At 50.2% G+C, this 20,122-nt stretch overlaps 1 protein-coding gene across 4 annotated transcripts in view; it reads left to right on the top strand.

Moving 5' to 3' along the window:
- The window catches only part of FHL1 (four and a half LIM domains 1), a 34,104-nt gene that overhangs the window by 12,827 nt on the left and 1,155 nt on the right, over window positions 1-20,122 (top strand). The window contains exons 1-5 of one of the 4 annotated variants that reach the window (XM_074883096.1): window positions 8,243-8,334; window positions 17,020-17,201; window positions 17,915-18,092; window positions 18,582-18,751; window positions 19,303-19,489. In XM_074883096.1, coding sequence (XP_074739197.1) covers window positions 8,313-8,334; window positions 17,020-17,201; window positions 17,915-18,092; window positions 18,582-18,751; window positions 19,303-19,489 — 739 coding nt within the window. In that variant the 5' untranslated portion in view covers window positions 8,243-8,312. Of the gene's footprint in view, window positions 1-8,242; window positions 8,335-15,224; window positions 15,241-17,019; window positions 17,202-17,914; window positions 18,093-18,581; window positions 18,752-19,302; window positions 19,490-20,122 lie in introns of those variants that run through there. The other 3 variants (XM_074883097.1, XM_074883099.1, XM_074883098.1) reach the window with 3 other exon arrangements.

The raw sequence follows: 20,122 nt of genomic DNA, 5'->3' as shown, positions 1-20,122 counted from the left end.
GGATCGGGGTGAGTGGTGTCCTAGTCTGGCAAAGGTTCCAACTTCCCTACAAAAGGGGTGAGGCAAAGAGCCTGGCTGAGCAGTGCAGTGTGTGGTTGTTAAATGAACAGAGCTTTAACAAGACGCTTGATGGGCCAGTTTGAAAAATATAACATGAATGGTGGCTGAAGTCAACTCTGACCACAAACTAAGCCTGGACAAAGGGGAAAGTTAAATGGCATTCATTTCAGCAGAGGAAATGTGTGGTAATGCAGGATCAGAGCAAGATGCCTTAGAAGGCTGCACCACAACTTGGTCTTACAAGCGGGCAGGTGCTTGTGGGCCTCCTGACCCCCCTCCAGTGGGTGTCTTCTCCTTGGCTTGTCTTGGAGCACGTTGGCTGGCACAGTCAGCGAGTGCTCATGTGATGCAGTGCCAAAAAAACAGTTGTGAATTTGAAGCCACACCAAGGTGAAGTGTTTTCACTTCTCCTGCCCTTGTTTTTGGTGCAACGTGGCCCAGCCTGGCTGAGCCTTCATTGTAAGTGTCGGAGTGTGAGGAAGCTGACCTCTTCTTCCATTTTAGAATGTACTTATCTGAAGTTGAAAGTTGTATCAAACCCTCCCAGTTTCTGAGAATAACTTCTGTGACTAATCCAAACCCATAGGCCTCACTGGAAGGGACTTTGCAGCTTTGTTTTTCCTTCTGAAGAATGCCCAACATATGTCCTGACAATTAGTCAGAGTGCCCAAAAATACCCGTCAACCCTGCAAGCTGATCTCCTTCGGCTCTTGGAGCAGAGACAGACACAGGGTTATGCACTGTGGGGCTTTGGGAAAGGTTATTTTTAAAATGGCCACATAACAAGGGTGATTTGGCCCTTTCAGCCACCAGCACTGTCTAACAACTGAAGGTGTAGGTAGCCAAATGTTAATCTTGCTCGAGGCGACTGTCCTGTGCCCAGGGTAATGGGCTGGTTGTCCTGCTAAACCCATACACCAGGGCTGGCTCCTGTCAGCTCTAAATCAGTGCTCAGGGAATGGCCGTGGGGCTTGTGCCAAGTTCAGGCGGTGCTTTGATGGTGTGCTGGATGCTAGGAAATCTTCCCAACCAGCATGCCAGTGCTCAGAAGGGCATGTCCTTCTCATTAAAGCAGTGGCCTGTCTTCGTCCTTAGTCAGGCAGCGTGATTCTGCCCAGCCCTTTTCTGAGAAGCTTTTGTTTTAACCTTCTCTGACCACCTGAGCTGAAGTTGTCTATCCTCGGAGTCTCCCATGTGATGCGTTTCTGGAGGATGTTTTGCCAGAATCATAGTCCGTTCACAAACAGCCCTTTCTTCTCTGCTGTGAAAATAAAGGGGAAGCACCAAGGCTCCTTGGTCTTGCAGAGTGCCACTTGTCTGGGGTTTTGGCTTGGCCCACTGTGCTGTGGGGACAGAGGAAGGAGGTCTGCAGAACTGATTGCCCAGCACCTTCCCAAGAACATGATGTTTTGCTAGAAAACATCATGCCAAAAGAGTTTCCAGCCTTTGGAGGAAGAGCTTGGGCATAGGCGTCAGTGCCTGCCTTGCAAGTCTTCCTTGCTGCCAGGTCCTGTTGAACGCATGCAGGAGGGTTGCAGGGCTACTGGAAACCCATGTGGGGGATGCTGGAGAACATGTGTGTTGTAGCGGATGTTTGGGTAGCTGCTAATTTCTGACTTGTAGCGGGTAGATTTCCAGGGAAGGTGAATGACCCAGCTTTCAAGCAGTGATGCAAACTAATAGTTGAACTTCCTTCTGTGCTCTCCACAGTGAGCTGTTTAACTTCACTGGGGGAGAGCATTGCTCACCCAGCTGCCGTGCCTGTGAGAAGTAATTGAAAGCAATTAGGAGTGCAGAGATCGTAATGGAGGTTGTGAAATATTATTTCAGTGATGGCTCACTAACAACTTGGTGAAGCCTCGACATGAGCATTTATTGTGTGGGTATGGTAGGATTATATTGCTGTGAGTGTTCATCAGACCTCATCTTTCCTGGAAAAGACTGCTGTGCTGCCTGGCTGGGATCAGTGTGGTATTTATTTGACAGGGACTTAAGTTACTTTTCTCAGCTCTGAAGCCGGGGCTAAGCCATGGGGGAAAAGCTGTGGCTGGCAAACCTTTGCCTCACGTTTGACTCCAGTGGTCATTCCTCCTCCACGTGACTGCATCTAAACTTGAACAAAGAAAGATCCCTGCAGTTGGCCAAGATCACCCTAAAGAGCAACGCCGTCCTAAGAGTGAAGCTTTGGGGTTATAACCTGGAGTAATAACTGAATTGTGGTGCAGCTTGCTTGGCCCCAGGGAGCGCTCCTCCGAGGACCACATCAGCCCTGGTAAAAGATGTGGTGAGCAGAAACCGCAGAGCTCCTCATGGGAGCTCTGAATGCAGGGGCCTGGCCAGCGTGGGTGAGAGCGTGGCACTGCTGGGGCCCCGACATGCCAACCTGGAGACCATCGCCATGGTCTGATGACCACGCCAAGACCATGCAGGCTGCTTCCCCCGTGCCTGCTGGCTCATCTTCCCTGGTAAACACGGCACACCTTATTCCTGCACCCTCGGCTGCTTTTGTGATAAATGAATTTGCAAGAACCAGTTGATTTCTGCTCCTCTCAGGGCAGATGACTTCTGAGGAGGACTTCGTGTTTGACTGCAGCTCATTGAGGCTGCTTTGCTCAAACCGGGCGCTGCTGGGTGGATCTGTGCATGATGCATCTGTAAGACTGCTGGGAAGAAGGAGGTGAATGCTGTGTTTGAGGCTTTTCAGCCTAGTTACGGGCTTCATGCTCTTACAGGGCATCTGAATCAGACCAGTCTTGGCAGTACATGTGGATCTTTCTCTCAAGAGGAGCAAAGGAGGTCTTTGTGTCCCCTTAGGGTTGTCTGATGTCCAGGCACATTCAGACCTGTTGTTTTCACCTTGCAGTTCATGCAAGGGGGGTTGAGGGCAGCCTGCTGAGCCTCCCAGTCTGCTGCCTGCACACTCACAACTCTTCTCTGCAGACTGTGTCGAGGCAGAAGGATGAGAGAGACAGAGCTGGAAAGAGAAACACAGCCCAGATTTAACCTAGTGCATTTAAGACTAATACATTTGTCTTTCTAAGAGATTTTTTTAAAAACCTTCAGCCTTTTGGGACTGTCCCTTTTTGAGCTTGTATTGAAGGTCTAAATCTAACTGTAGGGACCACAGCAGGCACTCGGCATCCTCGCTGCTGGAAGATATAGTCTTGGCATCTTATCTGTAATGCAGCAAAGAGCCACAGGGAGGAGGGAGCAGGGATAGGAGGAAAAGCACTTTCTTGTGCAGTTGATTTGAAGCCAACCCTGAGCAGCACCTAATAGTGCTTCAGCCTCTTCTCACCCCAGTCCTCTCTGGAGCCTGTATGTCCTGAGGCTGCTGCCATGGGTCTGGATGGTGCCTGCACACCACCACACTGCAGCTTCTGTTCTCCAACCCTGACACAGCCAGGAGGGGGGACAGGAGCTGAACAAAGCTTTGGGTCTACCAAGCAGCTCTTGATTTATGCGCAGACACTCCCCCCAGGCCTTGGTGTCACTTGGCTTTCAGCAGCAGTCAGAGGTCTGCCATGTCAGCAACAGGTGATGGGAAGAAGTGCCAGTCGGGAGCGTGTGTAGAGGGGAGCTGCAGAGCAGATGGCAGCAGGGAAATAAATTTGGAGCAGCCATGGGAATAGTCCTGGAAACAGTCCAGCCTGTGGATGGAGGCAGATGGGAAAAACCCAGTTTATAGCTCTTCCCAGTTTTGCTATTTTTCAGATGCCTTTATTTCCAGCTCCATTATCTCTTGACCATTCTTTCCTGTCTTTCTTACATTCCTTACTACACCCTCATCCTTATTTTTTTCTCTCTTCTTATCCTGCCTTCTTTTCCCCCTTTTGTTTCTGCTCGCATCATATCTGAGTTCATGAAGGGTCACCCTCTCTGTGTCTGCCTCCTTATAAATCTATTCCCAGTTCCTCTATCCTTACCTTCACAGCTGATCCTAAAAGCTTCCCTTGGCACTGAAAGGCTCAGCATACAGAACCCAGCTGTGGGCTGGAGTTCAGCATGGAAGAAGGGAAAACACCTTGTGTGTCTTTGCCATGTGCCATTTCCTTCTCCACCATCCCTTCTGAGCTGGTTGCCTGAGGGCACAGGGCTTGCCTGATGGCTGGTGTGTTGTCCCCTCTGTCACTGCAGTGATGTCCTTGCTGGTTTTGCTCTGGATGTGGGTACATCCCATGTGAACCAGGGTATCTCTGTCTTGTGTTCACGTGAGTGCCTGCAGGATGCTTCAGGGGTGCGGAGGCGTGCAGCCTTGTATGCAGAATGGGGGAACCGAGCCAGGGTTGAGTCTTCTGAAGCGTTTTTGTAATACTTCAAAGAGAAGCTGTCCAGTTTGGAACTGAACTGGCTGATTGAAAGGACTAGGTGGAAACTCCCCATTTTGGTTCAGGTGTGATTGTGGGTGGCACTTAGGGTCCCTGGCTGGTGGGGAGCAGGGGCCATTCCCTGGCAGCCCTCTCCAGATGGTCTGCAATGCTCTGCAGTGCCTTTCACTAGAGCAGAGCCAGTGCTGGGAGCAGGAAGCACATGAGATACTGAGTGCTTGGAGAGCTGGATCAGCCCCAGGGGTCAGTCCCAGATCCCAAACCTGCCTGGCGTTTCTGTGGCAGTGGGGCTGCTGCCTCCTCTGTCCTGCTGATGGATGAGCTGCAAGTGCAAAGGTGGGCTTTCTCTTGGAGAGAGCTGTATCTGTGTCCTCTCTCTTCTTAAGCCCAATTCCTTTGTTGGTTGGCTTCCTGCATACTCTGTCTTTATATGTATTTATATATATATGCACATAGGTTTTAAAAAAGTTATTTTGTTTTGTTTCTGCCTCAGAAGAGCCAAGGGATGTTTAACTGGGGTCTGCAATAGGTTTGGCAGAAGGAGTGCGCTCTGCTGTGGGAGAACACACATTGCATGCAACCTAAGATAGATTTAAAATTTAAAAAAACCCTGAATCTGCTGTGTTGTTACTTGAAAAGGAAGAAGTGCCTGTACAAATGGTGAGTGGGAGCAAACCTGGATGTGGAGTGCTAACCCCCATGCTGCTGGGCGCAGCCCTGGCCGATGGGACCGTGCAGGTCCTGTGCTGTCACAGAGGCAGCCTCCAGCTGGAGTGAGGGCATGGAGTGAGTCCAGCGCTGCCTGCATGACAGGAAGGGTAGGGAGCAATATGGGGCTCTTGTTTTATGGGGAGCCCAGGGAATGGCTAGTGTGCTTTTCTATGCAGGTTAACTGTGCATTGCTAAGAAGTGTGTATAGCAGCAGAAGGTACAGCGTTACCCCAACAAGTGGACAGGTGCTCTCCTCCTGCTCATATTTACTGCTGCCTGGTTCTTTCTTTGATGATGGTGACTAATAGTTCATCAATGTCTGGGTTATACCGGCTCTATTTAAGACTTTCTGCCCACTGAGTGACAGCAGGATGTGTGAGCAAGCTGAGACTCCCAGACCTTTACTGGCAGGATTGTTAAGGCAAGAAAATACTCTGGAAACCACAATGTGAATCATTTGTCTATCCGAGTGGATGACACTATGCCCCAGCCATGCCACTTTGCAGTCAGACCTGTGTGGTGGGATCAGTGTGTCCAGTCCAGCTCCCTGGAATCCTGAAAACCTACAGGACAGGTTTAATGTTAAAAACATGAAAACCCAAGCCTGCATGCCCTGCTGTGCACTCGCCAACATGTTTGTAGAACTCTTTTTTTAATTTGGAACCTGTGGGTGCATGGTGCCAGGCTAACAGAGAAGGGCTCAGACAGGGCTGGCACACCTCCTTTCTGGGGCACCCTCCCTTTCCTGGAGGCTTCTGCTCCCTGCCATGTTTCAGAGGGCAATGATTTCTCTCCTTGGTACTTGTGCTATACCTTGCCACAATGGTGTGTTTAATCACCTGGGCTTGCTGGGAGGAAGAGGGGCTTGGGGAGAAGGTGGGAATTGTCCAAGGTCATATGGCTAAAACCAGCCAAAAAACCAAGAGCAGCCCTGTCCTCTTAGCAAGGGCTGTTCCTCAGCCCATCTCTGCTGCACTGACCCAGGGGGGACAAATTAAAACAAAATGGCCTTTTTATTACAGACTGCTCTGGGGAATCACTGGAGGCTTTGCAGAGTGAGCTGTGCCATGAAGTGCTGCTCTGGGGAGTTTCATAGTGAAGCTTCGTGAGCATCAGCAGAGCTGTGTTGTCTCCCTGGTTTTTGGCCAGGCTTTCTCCTGCCCACCTCCTCCAGCCCACGCCTGTTGTCATGCTGAAAACACACATGCATTTGCGCACGTGAAACATTTTGATGGCCAAGTGTCCATCCCAACTCTCCACATGCCTCTGCAATGCTGTCAAACCACTGCTGAATTGCAGCCGCCTCTGGGGTGGGACATGGCAGCTGCTGACACTGCACAGCAATGCTATTCTGCCTTTTGGGATGGGGAGCAAAGGTTACCCTTTCTAATTGAAATACGAGGGTATTCTGGAGGAAGTAGGAAATGACTGCTGAGTGGGAGGGTGCCAGTGCTTTGTGTAGGGAGCTAGAAAGGAATGAGACTGGTTAATGGTGCAAACTCTACGTGCATTGCCAAAAATGAACTCATGTCTGTAAATATTACACTGCGTGCAGCAAGATTAGCACAGGAAAATACCAGTTGTTAGGGTTCCGGTTACCATCTGAATTATGCAAACAATTTGCTTGAGTTTATAGACGAGCTGGGGCAGAATAACGTTGGGTTTTTCCTAGCCAAAGTGTTTTAATGTGCTAGTATTTTAGCACGTTTCCCAGCCTCAATCTGCTACACAAGTGGATCCATGCTGTGCTCTTTTGGGACGGCATGCTGTCAAGTGTGGCTTTTTCCGGGGCCTGTTGGAAAATCAGAGATGTTGGGATGCTGGTGAGATGCTGACCTTGCATGTGTGCTACCTGGGGGCCCTAAGATGGGCATGAAGGCCCAAGAGGTCACTGACCCCGGTGCTGGGGCTGGAGGCTGTGCACGCTCTGCCACATGTGTGTGGTCGAGGAGCTCTCGGGACCTCCGCAGCAGGGACGTGGAGATGTTCCCAGTTCCTGGCTGTAGCAGGGCCACTCAGGCTGAAGATGACGGTTGCTGTTTAGAGGCCAGACACCACTGCGATGGGCTCTGTGGAAGGAATGATAAACATTGGCTCTTCCCAGTGGCTGTCAGGGAGGTTAACTGACTTTCCCACGGCCAGTGTCGAGGCGGGATTAGCAGCTGGGCGTCCCTGGCCCCCGGCCCTGAGTGTGCACCGCCGCCAATTCCATAACCCGGAGCGAGCGCGCGGCCATGGAGCTGCCGCTGCCTGTGTGTCCCCATGGGAGCCGGCCCTGAACCAGAGCTCCCTCCGCTCCCTGTTGTGACTTTGGTGGAAATACATTGGTTGAAGCCATGGAACTGGGGTCTTCCAGGGAGCTCCGTGGATGCCTGAGTAAGAGCCAGTGCTCTCTATAAGCCCCGTGCTGGGGAATGAGCCCAGCCATACCCCTACCTAGATGCTAGAGAAGCCCTGTAGTCATGAAACCCAGCTTTCCAAGCGCTGCTGTTCAGGGACTTGCTCACTTTGAGCAGTTAACGTCTTGAGCTTGCTTAGGGTAAAAGCTGGAGGAGGACCAGGTACAGTCGATTTACTGCCAGTAAAACTTCAGTGTGACCCTTGTGTTGAAAGCAAGTCTAACCTCCCCCATGAAGGTATCTTCTATTCCTTCTGTGGACTGTCAGCTGGGTCCCCAGGGGTACAGCCCATGTCCTTCCTGGGCCCTACAGCCAGGGGACAGCACCTTGCTCGTTCCTGGGACTGCAGTCCCTCCTGGCCCCCATGGGGCTGTGATCTACCTCCTCTCTTCAGCAACAGCAGTGCAGAATTAATGTCGGGCCTGTAATTTAGCTCAGGACTGTTACAAGACGCAATCTAGCTCTAAAGCCAAGGCCAAATAGTACTAGCATGGGGTCAAGTTCCTGAGGCACACTCTGCCTTTGGGACTAATTTGGGTGCTGAGTAGCCGGGCAGGTATTTACATGTTGCCTACAGAGACCTAGAGGTCTCTGGATCCTATTCTTCTCCCTCAGATCACCTAAAATGGTAAGAATTTTCAAGGGGGATTAAGGTTGTGATCTCTGGGGAGGGGAATGGACATCTGGTAGGAGTCCCGTCCGTATTAATAGCCTCCGTTTAAATGTATGTTATCAAACGGGGCAGCTCCTTATCGGCCAAAAGACTGTGAACTCTGTTACCTAAGGGGCTGCTGGTGACTTTGGGCTGCTAATCATGGCTTTCCACAGGCACACAGGTAAAGTGGATGTGCTGCCAGGTGTTGTGGGAGAAACCCCACGTGTGCGATGCCTGGTAAATGGGGAGGAAGGTTTTGCTAACAGGCTCGTCCACCAGAGAAATAACTCTTTTGAACGCAGTCTTAAGCCTCAGCAATCTGCAGCTGTAACTAATGATGGCAAGTGGGTTTATAACCAGTGTGGGGGACTGGCCCTGGGAGCGCAGTGGTGGCAGCGGCCTCATCTATTTTGTAAGCTTCATTGGATGGTAAGTGCTTTTGTACCCACTGCTGTGGGAAGGCTGGGGCTCAGCTGTTATCTGAGGAAGACTAAGTGAAAATGGGGGATGATGCTCTTCCTTGCAGCAAGCAGTTATTGCAGTGAGCAGGGGAAACCTGTAGCAGAGGGGAGCGTGCAGAAGCCCAGCGTGTAAACCCAGATGGTTTGCTTGGCTCTGGTGGGAGGTTTGTGGTCACTCCCTCTTCTCTGTGTTTGTCTTGTAGATCAAACATGCTGACCCTCACCAGTGGCAGGAAAATGTTAACTTTTTCTTCCCATTAACACTGACAGGAATCTTGAGAGCATGTTTTGCGTGTCCCCCAAGGCATGTAAATGTTGTTGGTGTTGTGTCTTCCCATCCTGACTAAACTCCTCTAGCCCTCCAATTACAGACAATTGAAAGCTCTTCGGGATTTTTAAAAGCTTATCTGATTCTTAAAAGCTGACCATGTTTGTGTGTATGTGTCCAGCGTGTGTTTACATCACAACATACAATGAGACATAGCCCAGGGGGTGGATGTGCCTGGGGAGAGGGTGTCAAGTTTGGGGCACAGTTCCTGTGGGCATCAAACGGAGCCAGGGGACAGAGGTGCTCATGAGACTTGGTTCAGAACACAGACCCTCTTCAAAACTGGGGAGGAAAGTCACAGCATGCTGTTCAACTTCATGCTCAGTCTCCCAGGACAAGGCATGAGCGTGAGGCTTCTTGCATGGCACGTAGCTACTTAGGATTTGCTTGTGTGATGCAGATATACGTTCTGCAATGTACCTTTCTGAGTAAATTCTGACTTCTGTGGATTTTTAAACATCTCAAAGGTGTTTAAAAAGAGTGATCCATTCAATTAAAATGAAAGAAGAGATTTACTTTTTAAATTCAGCCCACAAGGCTGACTGATGCTGTAGCGTCTTTTCATTATACTCCTAGCTGTATCTTTGTTTTCTTTCTCATCTTCCTCAGGGAGGTGTTCTCAGGGGCAAGGACCCATGGATTTGATGTTGTGCTGTATTATAAAATGCTGAAGTGTCTTCTGAGCCGATGCTGTGGTTGGAGTGCTTCCACCAACAAGTTATAGGGCAGTGTCTGCTCCCACACCCCGTGGGGAGCCCTGCTCTCCGGGACAGCTGCAGTGGGGTACCGTAGTGCCTGCCCTGGGGGGGTGAATCATCCACAGCAGGAGAAAGGCTCACGTTTGGCTCTTGGGAGCACCTGGGCATGAGAAGGGCATCCAGCTACTGAGGTGGGGGCAGATCTGTGCATAGCTGGGAACATAATTGAGGCGTTTCAAAGGTCAAAGCTTAAGGCAGTCGCAGAGTGAGCGAGCTACTGAACAGGACTCTCTTGCTTTAGCCAGTCTGATTAGTTTTGAAAGGTTTGGGCTTCACTGCTTAAACTCTGCCTAAGTGCTCAGCCTTACTGGAGGCAGTGATGTGCACTCTGGGAGCCTTGTTAGCCTAAGCTGAGCTCTGTGTTAAGTGCAAAAGCAAGCCCTGAGGGAAGTGTTTGCAGGGCTGGAGCAGTGTATTTTTTTTAATAGCAGGTCCCTACTTCCCTGGGGAACTGTGAAGATTTAATAATGATTGGGACGTGCTCAGACATGGTGGAAATAGGACTGTAGGGAATGTTTTTGGCAACTGCCTGAGGAACTTGGAGCTGTTCTTGTTCTAAATAAAGAAGCTTCCATTTTATCAACAGACTAATTTTTGAATTATAGAGTATGAGAGTCGCACGTGTCCCAGCCTGGCAATGGAAGAGCACAGTTCTCCACTTGTTACTGCCATCCTTCACAGCAAAAATGACCTGCAAATAATTTTTTCTTTCCTTTGTCTTTGCAAATGTTTGTTGTCCAGGGCAGTGTGCCAGTGACCTTGAGGTACAGTCCCGAGTGTTGCTTTGCATTTCAGATTAACGGGACCCTTCTTTTAAGGGTATTCCCTGGTATTTATAGCAGACCACGCGACATTGCATAGAGGAATGCTGAGAATAGTAACTCAGGTGACAGGCCAGGGGATGCCAGGTTGTGAGCTGAAATAGGCAGGGGTAGCCAATGCCTGGTGGTGTGGGGGCTGTGTGTACTCAGTCTGCTGAGAAAAATAAAACTGACGGAGTCAAAAAGCAATTGCTCTTTTCCTTAGGTATTGCCATAGAGTATGCAGCTGTGCGTAGGGCAGAGTGTTAAAACCTTCAGCCTCATCTTGTTTCCGAAGTAGCAGAATAATCGTGAAGTACAGTTTCCCTGGTTGTTTTTAGAGACCACACTTCAAGTTCTTCCTTGGTGGTTTATCACATTTAAACATATTCCCCAGAGTCATTAACACATATCCTGTGTTAAGTGCTTTGCTTATCAGCTATGCTTCAGCTCCCTTTGCTGAGTTCTTCGGTTTCATTTGTTGTGCAAACCACTGCCATGCTGCCTTGCGGTGTATAGCTTGACTGAACCTGGAGCAACCAGCCCAGGGGTGATGGGAGAGGCAGGAGGTTGTGTTAATCCAATAGTTTTAGTGGGGTGGCACTTCTTAGGTCTGTGCCATTTCCAACCCAAGCTTGCCGTGCTGCAGGGTACAGCCCTGACCCTGACCATTGGCCGGGAGAGCCCTGTGACCGCTCCACAGCGTGACTTGAGGTGTGTGGAAGCTGGCAGAGCGCAAACATTTGAGATCTGTATTTGAAAGATGGAAGGCATGGTTGTCCAAGGGCTGAGGGGCTGTTTTTTTGAAAAGCAGCAGATGCTCTCTGAGGACAAGTGGCTAACTGGCACCTCTGTGGTCAGGTAAATGTTAGGGTCTTTGTGCCAAATACCCTGATACTTGAGAAGGCCACTGGTTTGGCCAGCTGCCCTCAAACTGTAGCCAAATCCATCAGGGAGCTACATTTAGACAGCACCCTGCCAGGGCTGGTGGCAGAGGGACACCTTGCTTAAAGGGGGGGTTAGTTTCTGGAAGTATTGATGGATTTTTCTTGAGCTCTTGTTTTTATTGAGGGTCCTCTAAGCTATTTAAGGATGGGCACATACTGCACTTACTCCTCCCCCCAACAGCCTGTGCTCTCTCTTCTCACCTGCTTCTCTCCAGAAGAACATCCTGTGCACACGGACGTCAGCCTGGGCCGGAGAATAGTTCCAGTCTGTCCATACTTTTCCTCTGTTTTCTAATTCCCCTTCTGTGGCCCCAGAGTCAAGCTGAGGTGGGGTTTGGATCAGTGCATGTCCTCAGGGTATGTGATTCTCCTGGGGTTACACAGGAGACACTTGACCAGGCTGTTGGTTCACTGTAGTCTGGTGTTAAGGTACAGCCAAAGAAACTGTGTTCAAATACCTTCCAAGCTACAACACCTGCACGTACTGCTGTTTTAAGCACAGCATGGTGAAATGAAGCACAAAGGTACAGCACTTACGGTTTTAGTGGTTAGTTTGATGAATGCTTACCCTGAGCACTGAATTTTGTGTTGCTGTAGCACGGTTGTACCACTGGTGTGAATTCCTGCTGTGTGCTCAACAGCTGCTGCACAGCTTGCATGGGGAAGCTATGCAGTGTGCACTAAAATAAAGGCCCCAAGGAAGCATGAGGAGGAGTCGTGGTTTTTGCATATACCCAGTATATTCTTAGTTTCATGACTTGTTTATTTTCCAGACAGCAAAGACAGGCCAGGGTTAATATACCTGGAAGCTCTGGAAAGTTAAGCAGTGGGGACCTGGTGCAGCTGGAGGGTGAACAGGTTATTAAGGAGATAAACATCTCCAAAACCATGACCTGCTGCCAACCAGGCTTTAGAAGATGTATTTATTTTTTTACAGAGACAACAAATACCTGTCTAGTTTCTGTGAGAGGGGACAGAACAGCTTAGGGGAGCAGCAGTAGGATGCTAAATGCTTTTTCCCCAGGGCAGCAGAGCTCTGAAGTCTCCATGGCCACTTGCTTCACTCTGGGGAAGACGATCTAGTGGTCCCAGCACAGCTGCTACCAGTGCAGGGCCCTGTTCTGCCACAGACTGGTGGCTTTTGGGGCTGGGTGGGCTGCTCCTGTGGGAGGGTTGTAGGAGATGGTCTGGCTGACATGGGCTCTTGGCATGGCATGGGTGAGCAGAGATCATGAGCAGCCAGCACGTTTGTTGGGACAACATGGTCAGTGTTTGCATCCTCATTGTAGGCAAGGGGATAGAGGTGCCTTTTTGGGGTCTAGATCAGGGTAGGGATGACACCACCGAGGGCAGAAAGCGCCTGTAAGAGCTTTTCTTCTTCCTGGAAGAAAATTTATGCCCCAACCTATCTATGAGAGGGGCCTTTTGCTCCATGAGATGGCAAAAGGCAGGCAGAACTGGCCTGCCTGCCTGCACAGCTCAGCTCCTGGGGCTGTCAGGCACAGCGTTAATTTGTCTGTGGAGCTCCAAAGCCGCTGTGATAAATGTATGTCTCCCGTTAGCACATGATGCATTACATGGGAACACAGGATTATGTTACTTCCTGAGCCATATGTTCACGATTATGTGTTCTGATTGAAAGCAACCCTAAACCTGAGATCAGGAACGTTTCGATACCATTTGCACTGGACTCTGTGCAATTGCATTTCTTCTAAATAAAACCCACTTGCTTGATAAAGCTCTGCAGAGCTGGCCATGGCTCACATAGTTTCCATGCTTCTCAGCTGTTTGTTTCATTTACTTGAACCGGTACACACACAACCCTTGGCGTAGTTGTCAGCAGGACGTGGCCGTCTCCTGACCTTGGCAAGGCGGCATTTCCAGACCCCGGTCACCACAGAGTGCAATTTCTGCCAGCTTGGCCTCCAGCCTGCTTCTGTAAGTTTTAGGGGAAGGGTGTGAACCCGGTCCCCACCTCCGCCGCAGCCTCGCTGCGTGATGCTCCTCTCCAGGACTGTCTTTCTGCAAGAGAAATACTCCAACTTACTCTGGCCTGACCTTGTGGAAAGGGTGACAAAGGGGAGACAGTGAGATGACTCTTGGACTTTAAAATCTGCAAAGCAATAGTGTAAATCCAATCTCCTGCCCCAGCATCATCTACTGCCTATCCAGCAGCTTCCTGAGCTCAGAGATGAGGCAGAGGAAGAGCTCTGAAATAGCAGTAAAATGTTCATTTGCAGGCAGGCATCTCCCCGGGCTGTGTCAGGGCTGCTCATGGTGTGCTGCCAACAGCATGTTACTCTGACAGAAAAGAAGGGGTTGTAGAGGAGATGGTGAAGGCAGCAGCCACCCCTCACTTCTTGCTGAGGTGTCTGGGCAGTGTCAGGAGCTGTTGGGTTTGATGTGCGCTCCTCTGGTGAGGTTTGCTCACGCTGGCACCCCTGCTGCAAGGCCCCTCTCCTCTCAAAGGCGGCAAGAACAATCTGTTGGCCTCAGGGGCTCCCGTGCCAGTGTGGGGATTTCTCATGCCGACAGCTTGGGCCACACAGTTGATGGTACCTCTAGAATTACTGGGGTGGGCAAGTGTCCAAGAAAGAGCTGTGTAAACAGGTCCTTGTGCTGTGACAACACAACAGTCCTGACTGCACAGCATCCTACAGCTGAGAGCGAGCCCAATGGGGTCCCGCTGACCCTCCCTTGCCATGAGGGCACATTGGGGAACAACATACCCTCTCTACACCCCAAAAAGCCCAAGCCCTGTTTCAATTTATAAAGGTGCTGTGCTGGGGCTTGGAGCAGCATGGATGGAACAAGGAGCCATTGTGCTGCTGAGCTCCAGTGGGAGCAGGAAGCAAAGCAGCCCCTAAACCGCAGGGCTTGGGAGCTTGGTGGGGTGGTCTGAGGTGATGCTACAGGATGGAGGTGCTAATGGCCTCCCCCACCTCACAGCAGGAAGCAGCAGCAATTTATATGGCCTGTCTGTGTCCTTCTCCCTTTCCTGCTCTGTGCTGGTGCTGCAGCTCTATCAGGAAAAAAATAATTAAATTTCCTCTTGGTGGCCCCCATTGCCAGACCGCTACCCCATCTCGTCCGGTTGCTGATGGTGCAGAAAGTTCAGGGCTGTGTCCCGGGTTGGTGGTGAGGGGGAAACGGGGCTCTGCAGTGCTGGGGGCTGCAGGGGCACGGGCAGCAGGGGCAGGGATGGAGCTGCATTTCTGGGACTGCAGGGGTTAGCATAACCCTGCTGGAGCTTTTGTGGCCCCCTCGCAGGAGTGTTGCCGGCTTCCTCTGAGGAAGGGTGTGGGGAAATGGAAGGAGCCATTAGCAGAAGTGGTCTGGGAGGCTGAGACCGGGTGTGCAGGCTGGGGCGGGTGTCTGGGGAGAAAGCGTGAGCGTGCACCTCCGGCCAAAGTGGAAAATTTTCTGGTCAAGAGCCCCCACACCCACTGATGTCCTGGCTCCCTGGCGTGGTGGAACATCGTGCCTTGTCAGAGCCCTGCTGGCATGAACTGAAGAAGTATCTTTACATGTAGGGAGATATTTTCTTGGTTTTTTTCCTCATGACTTTATATGTGAAAGCCTGGTGAAAAGAGGCAGCTGGAATCTGCACAACTATCCAGCACAAAAGGCCTCGAAGGGCTGCAGCTGGCCGCAGGCTTAGGCTGGAAACATGGAAACTATCTGCTCTGCTCGTGGATGGTGGGGATTTCTGCGCACAAATTATGCGGCACCTCAGCCAGGACCTCGCTGAGCCCTGCAGTGGGCCTGGCCATAACGAACTAAGTGGCTCTCAGTGAGTGATTAGGAATTATTATCCTTGCTTGATGTGAAATATGTAAATAAACCAGTCTAGTATCCTTCCTCTTAAGAAGGTGATGGGGAAAGGCTGGTGTGGGACTCTGCTCTCCTCACCAGCAAACTTTGCAGCCCTGCACTCACAGCAGGTTGGACCCCAGGAGGCAGAGCGCTGCGTTTTTGTGCTTGGTCAGAGCTGTTGTGGGCAGAAATCTAGCATTCATATCTCGGATGGCTATTAAGGGAACTGAAAACATTTGTGTTATTAATGCATTGCTGTATTGGGTTTACGTGACAAGGTTTTGGTAGTGGGGGGCTACAGGGGTGGCTTCTATGAGGAGCTGCCAGAAGCTTCCCCCATGTCTGACAGAGCCAAGGCCAGCCAGGCTCTAAGACAGACCCACTGCTGGCCAAGGCTGAGCCCATCAGCGACAGTGGTAGCACCTCTGGGATAACGTATTTATGAAGGGGAAAAAAACCTGCACAACAGCAACTGCAGTGGAAGGGAGGAGTGAGAATATGAGAGTGCAACAACTCTGTGGACACCAAGGTCAGTGAAGAAGGAGGGAGAGGAGGTGTGCCAGGCACTGGAGCAGAGATTCCTGTGCAGCCCATGGTGAGGCAGCTGTGCCCTGCACTGATGGAGGTTAATGGTGGAGCAGATCCCCACCTGTAGCCTGTGGGAGACCCCATGCTGGAGCAGGTTTGCTGGGCAGCACTTGTGACCCTGTGGGGGATCCACGCTGGAGCAGTCTGTGCCTGAAGGGCTGCAGCCCTTGGGAAAGACCCATGTTGGAGAAGTTTGTGGAGGACTGTCTCCCATGGGAGGGACCCCAGGCTGGAGCAGGGGAAGAGTGTGAGGAGTCTTCTCCCTCAGGAGGAAGGAGTGGCAGAGACAGTGGGTGATGAACTGACTGCAACCCCCATTCCCCAATGCTGCTGTGGCAGAGGAGGTAGAGAAATCAGGAGTAAAATTAAGCCTGAGATGAGGGGTGGGGGGAAGGTGTTTTAAGATTTAATTTTCATTTCTCATTATCCTACTCTGATAATAAATTAAACTAATTTCCCCAAGTCAAGCCTGTTTTGCCCGTGATGGTAATTGTTGAATGATCTTTCCCTGTCCTTATCTTGACCCATGAGCCTTTCATTGTATTTTCTCTCTGCTCTCCAGCTGAGAAGGGGGGTGATAGAGTGGCTTTGGTTTGTGCCTGGCATCCAGCCAGGGTCAACCCACCACAATTGCTTCTGCTAGCTGTAGTGGCAAGCACAGCGCTCCCAGGAGGCAGGGCAGCCCCTGCCCTTGCTGAGCTCCAGAGCATGGCCCCAGGAGTTGGCCCACATGGCCCTACTCTGTAGCCTGCATTTTTCTGAGACTTCATGGTTATTTCTCTCTCTGCATCCTAAATGGCATTTCATGACCTGGGGCATCCAAGCTGCCTTCTTTAGCAGGTGTTTGTGATTGCTGTGACCAAACCCAGGTTGTCTACTGCACCCAGCCTCCCTGAGTGTGATGGTTCGTTAGTCTAATCTAGACCCTAAAGACAAAGCTGGAGGCACCTTGAAATGCCAGTGCAGTTGGTAGAGAACTGTCGTGTTTTATAAACCACCAAGCTGCCTGAATAGAAAAATTGTCCTAACATTCTGGCACCAAAGCTGCTTTCTCTACCAACAAGACCACCATGCATTCATTGCTGAGCCATCTTCCTGATACTTCTTATTTACATAGACCCAAGAAGCTGGAGCAGTCATCAGGGCTTCACCCTCTTTTGTCTTGCAGGGCCTGGCAGTTACACTGTGGGCACCATGTCGGAGCGCTTTGACTGCTTCTACTGCCGTGACCCTCTGCACGGGAAGAAGTATGTGCAGAAAGAGGGCCGGCACTGCTGCGTCAAGTGCTTCGATAAGATCTGTGCCAACACCTGCATTGAGTGCAAGAAACCCATTGGAGCTGACTCCAAGGTGAGTGCTGAGCAGTTAAATGGGTGGTGCTGATAACCCTCCCCTTTTGTTTTCCTGGCTCTGGTCTGTTTGTGAGATGCTGTGTGGAAACAAGTTCTCTTGTGAGTCCTCTGGCTGCTGGGCCCTGTGCTCCTTGGGCAAAGAGCCAGCGGCTCTGGGGCACTGCAGCAGGGATGCTCATGATGGGCTGGGTTTGCACAGGAGCTAATTTCAGGATCTAGATTCAGTCACGTGAACTGCTTCAGATGCTGAATTGTCCTGAAGAGTACTGCAGCTAATCCAGCCTGCACAGGACTTGCAGAAAACTCATCTGGGCACAGCAGTCAGGAACTTAGGGGCTGATTTTTGTCAGTTTGTCAAATGTTTATTGCTTCATGTTTATGGCAATAATAACACACACCTGAGCTTGAGGGGGAACTTGACAACCAGTGCAGCCCACACTTACAGAACTTCATATCTCAAAGCTGTTGGTTTGAAGCATGTTCTGCTACTCTGAAACCCCAAGTGAATGTGACTGTGTCAGTGAGTTTGGTTAAATGTCCTTCCCTTAACTGCCTGCAGATGAGCTGCACCTCCAGCCACTGAATGGAGTCATGCTTAGGAACCAAGAGATCTATCCTTTACTGCTCAGGCTGGTGAGACGGTAGCTTGGTTTTAGGGCTGCTCAGCAAGAGAGAAGGGTTTATTGCTCACTCCATTTCTGTTCATTCCAGGAGTTGCATTTCAAGAACCGTTACTGGCATGACACCTGCTTCCGCTGCTTCAAGTGCTACACGTCCCTGGTCAATGAGCCCTTCATGCTAAGGGAGAACAACAAGGTTTGGTGTAGCAACTGCACTGCCGCTGCGGATGCACCCAGGTGTAAGGGCTGCTTCAAGCCTATTATTGCAGGTACTGGTGACAGGGGTACAACTGCCACATTCTGCTCTGGGGCAAAACTGTGGTGGTTTATCAGGCTGCAGTTAGGGGTACGGGCATCATAGTGGAAGGCTGGAGCACCACAAAATGGTGCAAGTTTTGACACTTGCTCTCACCTGTCCATTTTATCCAAGTGTTGAAAGGCTGCTTTGCAGTTAACCCTCATGTGGATGGTTCACACTAGTAGTCTTGAACCATTTCTACCAAAAGCTTTGCTCTGTAAATCAAGGTCCTCTTCTCAGAAAGGCTCAGGCACCTGTCTGACAAATGTTTTGAGAAAATCTAGGCGGCCCTGGCTAAAGTCAGATACAGAAATTAACAGCTCGGCCCTTGTCCCCGTTACAGTTGAATCCTGTCATAGCTATGGACAGGACTTGCCTACAGGTATGTTACCTTGCACAGGAGGAGGAGTTTGTCACAAGTCTGAAATCCCACATAACAAGTTATTTCTGTCTGTTGTAGGAGACCAAAACGTTGAGTACAAGAAGATGGTCTGGCATAAGGACTGTTTCACTTGCAGCCAGTGCAAGCAAGTGATTGGATCTGGGAGCTTCTTCCCCAAGGGTGATGACTTCTTCTGTGTCTCCTGCCATGAGCATAAGTTTGCCAAGACCTGTGCTAAATGCAAGAATGTGAGTCCTCCTGCTTTGCAAAGGCAGCTGCCAGAACTAGCCCTCACATGTCTTTTGGAAGCTAGGAGAGTAAACCAGCAGACAGATGATGCTGAAGCTGTACCAGTGCTTATGTTCTTTCCTGGAGATACAGGTGGTGCAGTAATGTGAGAGCTGATGGTTCTTGCACATTGCAGGAGCTGAGCAGGGGCTGTAGGGTTATCTGATGGCAATGCCACTGAAACCAGGTGGGCACTGGCCTTGCACTTGCTTTGGGGATGGTTTAAGCTCTCTAGTAGGTATTTTGTATTCAAGCAGTACACCAGTATTTTATCAAATAGCTGTTTTACAACTGATTTGTATAGAATTGCAGAATTACTGCAGGTAAAATAAACTATTATGAAAACTCCATGCACACAGGATTTTGGGCTAGAGGAACTCAATTTAATTTTAATGAGCACTTTCAAGAGCTCATCTCCATGACAAAGCCCTCCCCCCCTACACCCCATGCCTGCATCCCATCTCTTCCTCCTTACCGATTCTGAAACACATCTCTGCTCTTTCCCTCCTAGCCCATCACTTCTGGAGGCCTCACTTACCAGGAACAGCCTTGGCATTCAGAGTGTTTCATTTGTTCCAACTGCAAGAGGCAACTGGGCGGGAAGCGCTTCACAGCTGTAGAGGATGATTTTTACTGTGTTGACTGTTACAAGGAGTGTGTTGCCAAGAAGTGTGCTGGCTGCAAGAATCCTATTACAGGTATGTTGGATTAAATGCAGCTTGAGGGCAGTGGGTGCTTAAGGTCAGAACAGCGATTCCCAAAGCCCGGCAGCTCAGAGGCTTCTAACACCAGAAGCAGGTCTAGTATCCTAAACCCAGTCCCAGCAATTTACACATGCTCTAATTCTAAGCCACATGCTCTTGCTGAATGGAGTGTGAGTAACTGAGCTCTTCACTCTCCGCACAGCTCAAAGTTACCTTTTTCAACACTTCCCCAAGTAGAACTGTTCCAAACTATATCTTAGTCTGGGAACCTTAGGTCTAAAAGGAGCAGTGTTCTATTGCCCCAAAGTGACATTTGTTTTGCTTCTGCTGTATTTTGCACATATCAGTTACTGGATTACAAAACTCAGCCCTGAAATGTGGGCACTACCCTGCCAGCCCCATGAGACTTGCATTCTGTTCTGCATTTTAGAGCATGGGTCTGAGCCCGTAACAACCAGATGGGGCATTCAGCCCAACCTGTCCTGGGTCTACATCTTGGTCTTTCCTTCAGCTTAATGGTTTCCTGGAGAAAGGATCCAAGGGAAAAGGCTTCTTGCAGGGACAAGCTGCACAAGCCATATGCTAAGCTGCTTGTTCCTCTAAGAGCAGTAATATTGAGCAGCAAAC

Source organism: Strix uralensis, chromosome 13 (genome assembly GCF_047716275.1).
Source record: "Strix uralensis isolate ZFMK-TIS-50842 chromosome 13, bStrUra1, whole genome shotgun sequence".
Taxonomy (NCBI): Eukaryota; Metazoa; Chordata; class Aves; order Strigiformes; family Strigidae; genus Strix; species Strix uralensis.
The sequence above is the reverse complement of the archived record's forward strand: the minus strand, read 5'-3'. Positions and strand labels throughout refer to the sequence as shown.